The sequence below is a fragment of the Muscardinus avellanarius genome, assembly GCF_963383645.1.
Source record: "Muscardinus avellanarius genome assembly, chromosome: 2".
NCBI lineage: Eukaryota > Metazoa > Chordata > Mammalia > Rodentia > Gliridae > Muscardinus > Muscardinus avellanarius.
The window spans coordinates 78,950,375-78,964,910 of NC_137787.1; the positions used below are offsets into that span (position 1 = coordinate 78,950,375).

The 14,536-nt window shown below is 37.7% G+C and overlaps 1 protein-coding gene across 1 annotated transcript in view; it reads right to left on the minus strand.

Moving 5' to 3' along the window:
* GPD2 (glycerol-3-phosphate dehydrogenase 2) overlaps positions 1–14,536 on the minus strand; it is a gene marked incomplete at both ends in the record, with an annotated part of 98,045 nt that overhangs the window by 15,015 nt on the left and 68,494 nt on the right. The window contains 3 exons of the mRNA XM_080690136.1: positions 5,398–5,591; positions 10,223–10,367; positions 11,201–11,365. Coding sequence (XP_080546262.1) covers positions 5,398–5,591; positions 10,223–10,367; positions 11,201–11,365 — 504 coding nt within the window. The remainder of the gene's footprint in view (positions 1–5,397; positions 5,592–10,222; positions 10,368–11,200; positions 11,366–14,536) is intronic.

The following is a 14,536-nucleotide window of genomic DNA, read 5'->3' on the forward strand; positions in this document are numbered from 1 at the left end:
TCCAGTAAGGGGTCATATAGAATCATCATTAAATATTAAGAGGAATATTAAAGCAATCTATGAACTTTTTATGTCAGGCCACAAAAGTTTTTATTACAAAATTAAAAGTAAGTTTTCTTGGCCTTAAAGCCAGTATACTGGTCTTGACATAAGATTTCTAATTACTCTATATTTAAACAGCTGGGTGACTTCTTTCAAAATATCTAATTCTACAGGCAAATTATAAGAAAACTATTACATAAAATTGAAAAATGCTTCATCATTAAAGACCAAGTGTTTTGCCCAGATAGCACCTAGTTGATGTTTTAGGTGCTAATTCTCCAGATATTGAAAAAAAGCCTAGGAAGTACTTTCTTTTTTTTTTTCTTTTTTTTTTTTTTTTGGTACTGGGAATGGAACCCTTCTACCTCTGGGCTACACTCAGGGTCTCTTAAGCCAATGAGGCTGGCTTCAAACCTGCGCAATCCTCCTGTCTCCGCCTCCCAAGCGTGGGGATTACAGGAGTGCACCACCACGCCGGGTCTAGGAAGTACTTTCTATCTTAAAAAAAAAAATTTTTTTGACAATTCTTTTTTTCAAAAAGTATTAAAAAATTAAAATAGTTCTTTTACACTCATGTTTCAGATTCATTTTTATAACAACCCAAATAACTCATTTAGGTCTTACAATAGGTAAAATATGAAGAATAAAATATAAATAGTATCTGGGAATGGTGGCACATGCCTGTAATTCCAGTACCAGGAGGCTGAAACAGGAGGGTTGTAGTCTCAAGGACAACCTCAGCAAGTAATGAGACTCTCAGCAATCTAGCAAGACCCTGTTTCAATGTGAAAATAAAAACAGGGCTGGGGTGTACCTCTGAGGTAGAATGCCCCATATTCAATCCCCAGTAAAACTGTGTGTGTGTGTGTGTGTGTGTGTGTGTGTGTGTGTGTGTGTAAGAGAGGGAGAGAGAATGTCTATCTTTATATATATATTCGAGCAGATATTTTTCACATCCAGTTGAAAAAACACTAAGCACGATGTGACTGTTTTAGATTATAACTAATATTTTTAATTACTTGGCAAATCAAGTGTGTGTTTTAAAAATTAGTGGGAAGTGAAGCCCATGGGAAGTGACAATTAAGAGCTTAATATGTGGTTTTGCTTCACAATGGTTATTTAGGCATACATTTTTGAGGTGTCCTTCCTCATGTTTTCCATTTTCAAAAAATATCAATAAAAGCCATGTGAAAAAAAATCTAAATGAACACAGAGGAAATAGTGTCAGAGATCAAGACTTCTCCAGCAGCATGTTTAATCTGCTGAAGTGAAGTGTTAATCACAGAAATAAGATACCATATTACATTTCTAAACTAATGAAACTAGAAAAAGCAAAGCGCGTGACGCTGTAATTAAACAGCTGGAAGACATCCAAGCCTGTGTGAGTGGATAACTCGGGTACGGTCCCTGGCAGTGAGAAGGCAGGTCTGCAGTGAGTTGATATGGCCAGTTCAGTTGTTAATTGAATAACAGGCAATCTATAAACACTGCTAATTGCATATGTGAAAATCTGTGTACAAGTAAAGACGCTGCCCCAGAGAAGCACTCCAGCAAAACTACATGGATAAAGCACCTGGCAAACCCTCTGTCCCTCTCAGTCCTGCAAAGTCATAGCTTAGTCTCAACACTGCAGTGTTCTGATTAACCTCTACATGGCAGGCTTAATGATACACTTTTTCAAAAGATCATTTTTCTTCCTAACTCAATATGAACCGCAGAACTATCAATTACCCATTTCAGAAAAGAACAAACAAGTCATCTAGAAGATTCAGCCTGTGAATGGAAAGCTTCCTAAATTGTAAAAGAAGACATGGTCTTATTCCCAACAGGCAAAATGCTTTTCAGAATTGTTCCATCGTGTTTTTGCAGAAGTGTGGCAGCTGCTGGGAACAGCATGGAGTGTTAAGATTTGACACTTCTTTTTTTTTTTTTTTTTTTTTTTTCCCTCTTAAGGATATAGCCATTTGGGGAGGCTCAGAAACTGTTGTCAGAATTTTACTTATCCATTTAATAAAAACTTTCAGAATGATTACTTCAAACCTGGTGAACATAAAACATTTCAATACTATTGATCTAGGATCTAAACCAAACTTTTTTTAAGTGTATGAGAAGGATTAGTTATAACACATGAAACCTCCTCTAGTTTAGTATTCAAATGCAAATAATGCCAAGAGAGAGCAAAGTTCACTCACAATTCTAGAGGTACCCATGAAATTAATTCATAGACTTCACATCATGGGAACCAGAACAACTACTCAGAATACTGTGCAGTATTTTAAGGACATATTTGAGACAATTTTACTTATACTCATGAACGGCTCCAACTCTAACTAGCTATAGGCAAGAAACTTAAAGCCTCAGTTTCCTCAACTACTGTGGGAATTGCAAAATAAACCTCACAAGGTTGTTATAAAGAATCAAAGAGGTAATAAAGGCCATATGCTTGCTTAAGAGAGTGCCTAAAATAAAAAGTGCTAAATAATAGAGTTTAAAAAATAAAGCATGCAAATGTAAATATTAAACATATGTACCAGCTGCCTGTAATCAAACAAGTAAATGGTATCTGAACTGATTTTCTTTTTCACATTTCATTAGTATTAGAAGAATGTCAAGTCTCACCAACATTCCATGGGAAAATATATGAATGTGAATGTCTTCACTGTAAGGTGTAAATATACTTCTCCCAACTGATGCTATGTATAAAGATCAAGTGTGCTGGCCATGGTAGTGCGTACTTGTAATCTTAATACTTGAAAGGCTGAAACAGGATTCCAGGTTTGAGGACAGCCTTGGTGACTTAGTGAGACTTTCGGCAACTCAGCAAGATCCTATGTCAAGACAAAAACATAAAACGGGCTGGCAGTGCGGGTAGTTTGGAGGTAGAATGTGCCTAGGTTCCATCCCCAGTATCACTCCCCCCAAAAAGACCAAGTGTAACTCCTCAAACATGAGCTAGATATAAGAATTTTTAAAAATGTGAAGAATCATTGTCAATTAGCTATTTTAAAAGCATAAATATGTACACAGGAAAGCTACTATAGATGACACACACAGAGAAATAAATGAAGTCTATGACTGGACTGTTACCTCTACTTTGACCCTATCCAGGTGCAGTTGTTACCTGGAGGACACTTACTCTCAACATCCCTAGGACACCAAGAGAAAGGCCTGACCTGCGATGTTTAGGTGTTGATTTCAACCACTTTTATCAAATATCAGAATTAGCAATAACTTTATTAGTTCCACCAATTCTCTGACTACACAAAAGCATGTTAAGTGAAAAGCTGTTTATGGACCAATAAGATATTCCATCTATTTATAGACAGAATAAAAGTTAATCAGTCCCTGTGAGAGGACTGGTGGAGATCCCCACCCACCGTATGGGCACAGCGGCCTCCTGGAACCCACACTGCTTCCAGCACATCCGGCCTCCCAGCAGCATAAGCAGTTAGATTTCTCATCCTTACTGCACTTGAACTTTAAGATTTTGGAAACTGTCAACATAGAGCTCTCTGCTCTTGAATTAATTTTATGTTTTGCTCCAACAAACTAAATTTCCTGATCTAAAAGCCCAGATATAAACCCACTTTAAAAAATATGATGTAATACATAATATAAGGTAAATGTGAAATGAAGCAGGATTCATTCTCAATAAAAAATGTATTGAAATGCAATCATATCCAGATGCTGAGGCTCCTCCTAGATTTCAAAAGGAAAACTACAGTATAAATATACAGTTGCAATGCAGTTTGAGTATTTAAATATGGATGTTAAACAAGGAATGACTCTTTCTCCCCAAATAAGTGTGAGTGTGTATTTATGTGCAAGAATAAACATTGATCGTGAATGCAGGACATGATGGCATGTGCCTATAATCTGAGCTACTTTGGCGGCTGAGGCAGAAGGGTGGCAAATTTGAGGCCAGCCTGGGAAATATAGTGAAACATCATCTCAAAAAAAAAAAAAATAGCCATTTAAATTTCAATTATATCTCTGTAATATATTTACACTATTATTGTAGATAGCCAAAGAAACTTTATTCAAAGTGAAACTGTATCTATTACTTTCTGATTAAAAGCAACTAAGAGTATACGTATTGATTATTCAATTAAACTAAGAGACAAACCTGAACCATTTTTTAAATCAGTTTGAATGTGATCACACACACACACACACACACACACACACACACACACACACACCCTGTAGGGAAATAGTGTTTCTATGTTAGTTAAATCCAGGTGAAAATATCTAAATTTCCTTCACTAAAGCCAACATAAGAAGGTTGATAAAGTAAATAAAGACTATTTTCCCCAAATCTAAACTTGTCTGCTCTAATAGGCAAAGATTTTTCCAAACTGCTACCAGTGTCAAAACCTATTTTAAGTCAGACATGGTGGCTCACGCTTGTAATCCTAGTTCTGAAGCTGTGACAGGCTGTGATATACTAGCAGTGTGACCAATGTCTCATCAGAGTACAAAGGAAAGGTGGTTTCTGAAATACAAGTAATTTGCTGAGATGAGGAATTGGTGCAAAAACATACCAAAACATCTTTGAATGAAACAAGGCATAAGGGTTTGAAAGGGACTGCCTAATTTGGAATTGATACTATAATGATTAGACCACAGACTGCATGGAAAGGAAGCAGCTGAATATAAACCTGCAAAGACAGTTGTAAAAAAGCCTTATCTTCCATAAGTCAATGAGGAGATTTTTGCAGGAAAGTGATGATCAGAATTATGTTTTAGACACTGGGCGTGGCGGTGCACGCTTGTAATCCCCGCGCTTGGGAGGCTGAGACAGGAGGATCACGTAGGTTCGAAGCCAGCCGTGCTGACTTAAGAGACCCTGTTTCCAAAAATAAAATAGGTCTGGGAGTGTAGCCCGGAGGTAGAAGGGCTTCCAGGAACCCCAGTACCACCAAAAAAAAAAAAAAAAGAATTATGTTTTAGAAAGTAAGTTCTGATGGAAAAACAAACTGGGTAGGGATGGAGACCTACAATATGGAGGCTAGTCAGGGGCAATACAGTAGCTCTGGATCCATCTCAATAATAAGAAAGCATTCCTGGATGCAATCCACAGCATAGCAAAACTAGCGAATGAACAAGAAGAATTTATCAGAAACAAACAGCATGAGTTTCATGATGATGCAGAAAGCAGAGGACAAACGGCAATTACTTTCCACTGAGTTGCATTTTGGACCTCATGAATCTTCTAGAAAAAGTGGACTGCACATAAAAGTCATAGAAAGCCAGGGGTGAAGTTGAATCTGACTAAAGACGAGACAGTTCCTTTGAGAGCTGGAAAGGCCTGGGACACATCAGCAAGAGGACCGGCTTAAACGCTTATGTTACCTTCAACATCACAACTCAGGTAGTTGCGCACTTCATTCAAAATGAAGTTGATATCTTCTTCTGAAGGAATAGGGTGGTGTGTGATATCGGTTGGAGTATCGGTAGTGCCAGCGATTGTCATCTTTTGCCAAGGTAAGAAGAAAATAACTCGTCCATCACTGGTCGCTGGGTCGAGAAGTCCCATGCTCTCTGGGCTGAGGTAAAGAGAAATTTATTTCTAAAATTAGCAGAAGTTTGTTTGCTATTTTATTGGTACTGGAGATTGTACCCAGGAGTGTTCTATCCTAGCCCTATTTTATTGTTTTTAATTTGAAGCAGTGTCTCATTAAGTTTCAGACAGCCTAAGTTGTTGAGGCTGGATGTGAACCTGCAATTCTCCTGTCTCAGCCTCCCAAGTACTGGGATTACGGGCGTGCAAAACCTACCATCACACTCAGCTCTTATAAGTTTAATATTAATCTGTATTCCCTAAGCCTATTTTACTCACTAAAGTTCAAATAAGCATACAAGAAAATTATTACTTTTACTACCATCCCTGCCCTAAGTCAGAAATTCCTAAAAGAAAATAATAATTTGAATTAAAAAATACCAAGTACTTGTAAAGATATTCTTCTGGCACAGAACCATCCTACCTTCTTCAAGAATGCTAGGTTAATTAACTTCAAATTTGGATCATTATTTTCCTGAGACATTTGACATTTGTCACATCTTTCAGTAGAAGGTTCAGAAGCACAGGAGAAAGTGAAAAGTCTAACTTTCTAGAAACTAAAATGTAATCATAAAGTTCTTCACTCTTTTGTGCCTAGATGAACTTGTGCCACTTCACCAAATAACAGATTTTTTACCTCGTTTCAAGGTTACAGAAACCTCAAGAAGTGCATGCAGAAAAATAAAAATAAAAACTCAGCTTTCTATTAATACCTGAATAATAGACTCCTAAGATGGGTCAAAGGGAGAGGGATGCCTTAGCAATGAGAACCATTCAAATAGAAAACACTGGTGTATTATGCTATTAGATCAGGTACAAGGCTGCCTCTTTAAAAAACAAACAAACAAACAAAAAAAAACTGTAGAAAATCTCCCTAAATACTAGCCAAGAATTTTCACTAATAGAAACTGAATAATCTAAAATTTTAATTCAAAGAAACTGAATAATCTAAAAATCTAATTATAAAACTATTTTGAAAGCATGGGCAACTTCAAATAAACACTAACAAACCCATCAGATTTACCACTAGAAATTGTTATTTAAGTGCATTCATTAGTCTTTCAAAGAAATTTGGAGAAGTCCTTTGAGAAGTGAAAGGAATCAAAGTATCAGATTCAAATAGAGAGCTAAAAATGTTCAGATCACTGTTTCAATTTTACTGAATTCTCATATAAAACCTATTAAAGGTATTCTATGTAATATATTTAGCTGCTTCTTTTTGTGGTATTGAGGATGGAACCCAGGGGCATTCTACCTCCAAATTACACCCTCATCCCTATTTTTTTATTTTTTATTTTGAAATAGGGTCTCACTGAGCTGCAGAGAGTCTCACAAAGTAGCTGAGGCTATCCGTGAACCTCAATCTTCCTGTCTCAGCCTTCCAAATACTGGAATTACAAGCATGCGTGACCACGCCCGGCTCAATATTTAGCTTCTATGAATGTAATTTCTTAAAACATTAACACAATTCTATTTGATTTGGACAAATATCAAGAAACCACTGTTACAAATTTAAAAGGGCATACAGTCAGTAGGGCTCAATGGCACATGCCTATAATCCCAGTACTTGGGAGTTTGAAAAAGGAAGATCATAGATTCGAGGTTAGCTTTAGCAACTAGCAAGACTCTGCAATTTAGACCCTATTTCAAATTTCAACATTAAAAAGAAAAAGACATGGGGATATGGCTCAGAGGTAAAATACCCCTGAATTTAATCCCCAGTAAGGGAGCAGGGTTGTGTGTGTGTGTGTGGGGGGGGGTCGGGGTTGGGAGGACAACAAATAAATAATCAACTTTTTATGCTTTCCATTCTCTTAAATTTTAAAGATTCATCAAAATGTGTAAGGACAACAGCATAAAAACCACTAAAAATTAAACCAAAAATACTTGTATATAAAAATGAAATCTCGCCGGGCGTGGTGGTGCACGGTTGTAATCCCCGTCCTTGGGAGGCAGAGACAGGAGGATCACGCAGGTTCAAAGTCAGTCGCACTGGTTTAAGAGACCCTGTTTCCAAAAAAAAAAAAAAATTTTATATATATATATATGTATGTATGTATGTATATATATATATATATATATATATATATATATATATATATATATATATATGGGTCTGGGAGTGTAGCCCGGAGGTAGAAGAGTTTCCAGGACCAGTACCACCAAAAAATAAAAATATAAAAATATATTTAAAAAAAATTAAATATCCTGGCATAATGGTACATGTCTATAATTCCAGCTACTCAGGAGGCTAAGGCAGGAAAGAACAGAAATTCAAGGCCAGCCTGGGCATCTTATTCAGACCCTGTTGTAAAATAAAAACTAAAAAAGGCTGGCGAAGTAGCTCTGGTTGGACACTTGAATAGCATGCACAAGGTCCTGAGTTCAGTTTACAGTACCTTAAAAAAAGAGAGAGAAAGGGAGAAGGAAGGGAGGGAGGGAGGGAAGGAGGGAGGGAGGGGAGTAGGAAGGGAAGTCTCAGCTAATGCATCTTCACGGTACTAGTCTTTCTCTGCAAGGGACTCTCAGCCTCATTAAATGCCTGCCATGGCCCCTAGGCCTGTACATCACCACCCAGAGCCTATTTGAGATACAAAAAAGTAAGGGGATAGTTGTTCTATTTTGCAAGTCTGAAAAGTACATAAGTGTGTCAATGATTTAGAGCTTCAGCCATGACTCTCACTTTCACTCAGTGTTACATGGGGCATATAGTTTAATTTTACCTTCACTCCAATAGACTATAGGTATGGAGTATTTTGGGTCTCCAAATATGTACTTTTTTTTTCATTGTATTTATCAAAACACTCTAAAAATCTTAAGTTAGTTTATCACGTTTCTTAAGCAGCTTTTGTGGTCCCAAATTGATATGCCTTTAGATTAAGCTGAATCAGAAACGGATGCATTCAGAGTTCAAGCATTCGACTTGGGAAGCATTACTTTATTGAAAAGAATAAATTTCATATTCTAATCTTGGAGAAACAAATTATATAGTCTGATATATTTTATATATAACCCTCATATGGACCAGATAATATATAATATTCCTAAAATAATCAACCTGGTAAATCTAGGCATAAAATTATAATATCCAGCAACCCAAAAAGGAACTTCAGTCAGTCAGAAAAGTCCAACTATTGAATCTTTAAAAAATGTTCAGTGCAATAAACACAGTTTAAAGGGTGTAGGTGATAGTTACCCACACACACAGAACTGGAACCTGTAGAGAATCAACTGCTTAAGTGAAGACATATGTGCCAAATATAAAACTAATGAGCATGGATGGAAGACAGGGCTATTAATGAATGGTATAAAAATTTAAGAATCCATTTGGAAACATCTTTCATCAAATCTAAATTACCTAATTTGTACTCTCCCTCAGGGAGAGGCTTGTTTTCTTATGAAAGATTGATTCTGCAAGGTCACACTAACGTGTGATAATGGGTATCAGCTATAGTGATCACATGTACAGCGTGGCGTGGCACAGGTTTCTTTCTAATCTGTATGATTCATGTGACATCAGAAGGAAAAGCCTGCTAATTTATGGTGTGTCTAGGATTAAAGGTAACGAACATTTTTCTCTTGCAGACCATTGCCTTCCTGAAGTACCCTTAGTTAAACTGAAATCAATTTATTGTTAACTACTTTGTAATCAGTGTTGGAGCTAAGAGTAGGTATACATTATAAGGGAAAAACTGACCTCTTGTCAGTAATAAAAAGATTCAGTAGACTTGGATGATTATTTTCACGTATTTCAGGCAGTTGGTGTATTTTTACTGCTTTTGGAAGAGCACCTAGCCACAACTGGAATGGAAATTCCAGATTTACATCTAATAGAAACCAAAGAGTGGCTTTTAAACAAATTATGTCTAAGCTGGGTATGGTGGCACGCACCTTCAATCTCAGTACATGGGAGGCTGAGAGAGGAGGATTGCGGGTTCGAGAACAGCCTCAGCAAGTAACAAGACTCGCATCAATCTAGACAGACTCTCTTTCAAAACAAAAACAAAATAAAATGAAGTAAAATATAATAAAAATTGTGTTGGGGTGTATCTTGAAGATAGAATGCTCCAGATTTAATCCCCAGTACCAAAAAACAACCAAAAAAAGATATCTATATGTTGGGTTTTATGAAAAAAAGTTGCTATCATGATGTAAGAAACTTCTATATGTGGGACATTAGTGAGGGTGAAGACCAAACCTAACAAATGCCACAGAGATACTTCTGAAAATGGCCTGACAAGATAGAGAGCACACATGGTCCTCATCCTTCATCTACTTTTCCACACTCAATAGATTGATGGACACTAAATGCTGTGCTTCTAATCAGGCTCTAAGTGAAATGCTTGGTCTTACGTTATCTTCAATCAGTTGTAGAGCAGTTTCAGATGGTCCAGACCAACTCTGGTTCATTCCTGAAGACCTGGTCAAAACCCTAAGTTACACTTAAATGTGACTGACCAATGAGGTGAGAGAGGCATTTCAGTCTGAGATCTGCTAACCCCATCCAAGAGAATAATTTGGTGGGGAGTAGAAAACCACTCGAAGAAGTCAAAGGCACAGGTGATTTTGTGTGCCCCTCTTCCTCGGGCGATGCCCACCAAGATGGGCCACATTTACCTGTAATAACCAGGCATCACAATATGAACACCAGCACTCGGCTGGCATATTGCAGCAGCATCCTTATCATCCATTTTGCGCACAGAGTCTGTAAAAGGTCCTGTAGCATTGATAACACATTTGGCTTTCACATCAAACTCCTTCCCTGTGAAAGAAAGCGGCATCAATCACACAGCCCATTTGTTTCTCTGTTCGCTGATGCTGTAGATTTTTAATTCATCTATTAAGTTAACCTATGGCGAAGTATATTGCATACTGCACTAAGTGACAGGAGCAGCCAGAGGTATTGAAAAGCCAAACAAGAGGCTTGCTCCTGAGTATATTTACCAAAAACAAGTTCAAATTAAAGAAAAAGCAGGCCATTTTTTTCACCGTGGTTCTCGGTCTGTTTTTAAAGTGCCCAGTTTCAAGGTATCAAATGACAAGAAAGTGGAATGAGTAAATAAGCTGCTTTCTCCTCAAAACTCAATGTGTAAACAGTGCTGCTGTGAGACGCTGCATCACCCAGTGCAGATTCTTTGAAAGAAATAATATAATTTTGTAACCGCCTGTGTGACCAAAGGATCAAGACAAGAATGAAAATCTACTGGAAGTTAAAGGTGATTGACTTTAATGACTAAGAAACACGCTGCCCGTGTCTCCTAAGTGATACTTTGAAATTTGGCACATTTACTTAATTTTATTAATAATATGTTTTCGTAAAGAAAATGGAATGCATTCAGATCTGTGGGAATTTCATGGCCATTTATTATTATCCTTATCATTGTTACTATTATTTAATACAAAAGGGGAAATTGCCAAGTCGTACAAGGGAAAAATTTTCATGTAAAACCAGTCATTATTGACAATAAGGAATATAATTAATATGCCTCTGAAGTCTGGCTTATATGAAAGAAAAGTGACAGAAAAATTGCAGTTCAGTCGTTACACATGCGAGGTAAGATCCTAAGAAATGCCTCTCCGAGAGACGTGGCCCACCTGTGAGGACATCTCTGCACCGTGCGCCGCTCACGCGCTCTCTCCCCGTTTCAGGGTCTGTCTTCTTGAGCAAGCTCACCACCTCCATGTAATTGGCAGTGGCAGCCCCGTACCTGGCAGCGGTGAGAGCAATGGCAAGGTTCATCCGTGCATCGTTGTGTTGTCCTGCAGCAGGGAAAAGCATTAGGGGAGTCACCTCAAGCCACAGGCTTGTGGTTTAGAAGTGTGTCACAATAGATATGTCACATCTGTCCCTGTCACCCAGAATATACGTGATGGCTGGGCAACTCTACTATGGGGCACAGTTTGAAAATCCATGGTCATTCCTGGTCAGGCATTCACCTGCCACTCTGGCAAGCGCACGTTGTACACCACGAAGATGGTGAAAAATATCCCTTTCCTACAGCGTTCATGTCAATTATCTGAAAGTTAAGAAGTAATTATTCTCTCCGTATGGGAACATATGTATATGTCAGACTTTTCCTAATACAGAAAAACCATAAGCAACGAAAACGAAGCAATTCAGAACTTCAGAATATTTGACACCCCAACTGGTGTTGATGAACAATTTTTATGAGTATGCGTTCTATCTAATATTCAAAATCAAGAGCTTAAGACTCCATAGACAGTCTCTCATCCCAGTATTCCATAAAAGGATTTTTTTTTCTTGGTATGAATTTTGATCGGGGCTCTTTAAAATGTAACATTTTTTTAATCGCACATAAAAGGTAAGAAATTAAGCAGGGGAAAATTTAATTACAGAACAATTCCTACCTGTATTGTTAAAGATTTATTGCTGAAAAATCCTAGTTAAAGAAAACTAAGGGGGAGGAGAAAGGGGGAGAGATGATTAATCACTTTAAAATACTGGCATCACTGGAGACTTTTTCTATTTATTATTGCCAGTGGAGTTAACGCTGACCAGGAAGAATTACTCTACATTGCAGGGGCCAGGTTCTCTGTGCCCTGAATAATTAATTATCCCGGGCTAGATGTATTGAAGCAGAGTTCAAATTCCCACACATTGGGATCGGTTCAATCAAGATAATACTGATAAAGGGATGAATTTATAATGGATATTGTTGTTGATTTATGTTGCCAGCATACCAAACATTTAGTATAAATGGTTTATGTAAAGTTTCTTCCTTGGGATTCAGCCTGTGCAGGGAAAGCAGCTCTGCACGAGTAATCTGTCCCAGCTAAAAGGGCAAAGTTATGAAGAGAGAATCAATGACTGAAGATTACACAGCCCCTCCCCACAAACAACTTATTCTAAAACCACTGAACTAATACAATCAGTCCAGAACCTTCCCCCCCAAAAAATAAAATTATATGTGCTATCGAGTGGAGAGCATATATTAAACCTCAACATGCAAAAGTTTTATTATTTTTGAGTTGTTTATCCAAAATTTAATACAACCAAATCAGGAGGAGAAAGACAACCACCATAGAAACCCAGTTGAGCTTTGAGTACGGAGAAGGGTAGCAATTCTCTTGGTTTCAACTCAGATTGACCTGAAAGTTGCTTCAAATAATCACTAGATAGATTTAAAGTTTAATAAGAGACCAGCTTATAGAAATGTAGAGCTTAAATCTGGAATGTGCTCTACAGAGTTAAATATACACATACCAAAGGAGCCAAATAAAAATTCCCCTGTAGATTTTCTTTAAAATAAAGTGACTGTAGAGTATCACCCCACCGCATCCCAACCTTTCTACCAGATGTCTATGCAGAACCATGAAACTCTTACCCAGAACCCAGAAGAGGTAAGAAATTCAAGCTATGTTTGCTCTCACTATGGACAAATCATAGAGAAACTCACCCTTTTTGGGTGTGTTGACTTATAGGAAAGTCATGTATCAATGGACTATTTTAAGTCCTAGAAGAAATCATTGTTCCAAGGAGCCAGGCAGAAATTCCATTTATTAAAGAAAAGATGTCTGTGTTAAGTGGTATATCTATTACACAATCATCTGAACCTGAGCTGACTCTGAAAATAGAAGTTTCTTTTAATACATTTAGAAAAAATGAAATTTCATTAGAGCATCAGTGTATCACACTTGTATAGCTTACATTGGAGAATGAGTATAACTCATCAGTCTGTTGCTTCCTTACTGAGAAATCTCTCTAATTACCTTCTAACTAACAATACATGGTAATGAGGATTAACTGCAGTTTTAAAGCATGAGATAGACACACACTCCTTTTCTCTTTGTTTTTCCACATCCACCCCTGGTACCCAGTAGTAACTGCCTTGACTTGAATGAGGAATGCTACTTATTGGCAGAGGCCCTTCCTGATAGGATCCTCATCTCCACCATTCTTCTATAAGAATTACCAAGTTACTTGTAGCTCCCTGAACATTCAGGCCATTTCACACCTTCTTGCCTTTGGTCACATGTATTCTTCTGTCTGGGTACCATTCTGGAAAACCACTCTGGGAAACCACTGTTCATCTCTAATAAACTGGTTTAAATATACCCTCATGTAGGTCTCCTCTTATCCACATCCCATCACTCCAAGGAAAAACTGTTCACTCGTTCTCCTGGGTTAGCATTATATATTTTATAATCTTTTCAATACTATTTTTATCCATGTATCTATCTACAAAATAAGTCTTTGTAAAGAGGCAAGCACTGTGACAAATGTAAGGGACACAAGAGTGAGAAAAATAGAGGGTAGTTTCTGGTAGAATTAACTTTTAGTGTAAATGCTGTGTGATTCCCATATTTGGGGATGGGGGAGCAGTCTGGCTTTTCATCCTCTCTCTCATCCACAGCTACTAGGTAGAGAACTGGTATCCAGAAGTGTTGATTTTAGCCAAATTTGATTCAATATATTAAATAAACAGGTACTGAAATTCTTACCTCAAACTATGAAATGAAGTCCCTTACCAAAATAATTTGAGACATCTGAAAGAGGTAGCAACACATTTGAAGAGCTTGAGGAACCCCCAGGAATGTGTAAAATCTATAACCCTGATCCTCAACTTGTCCTCACATTTAAGTTGAATAGATGAGAAAGGAAGGAGAAATGGTTATGTTTGAGTTCCTCAGGACTTAGCCCACAGGTTGCCCTTTGTACTGCAGGAGAATGCAAATGTTGTTATTATTAGCTCAACACACACACACACACACACACACACACACACACACACACACAAGCTGAGGAACAAGGAATTTACTTCTCAGAGCCCAGGTGCTCACCCTGCACCGCCAACCAGGAATCCTTAACCCATTTACCTCCTTGGATTCGGGAACCCTCCTGCTCCCCCACGCACCTGAAGCCTGTCCTATACAGCGAGATACCCAGATGCTTGCAGTGTGTGCTTCCTG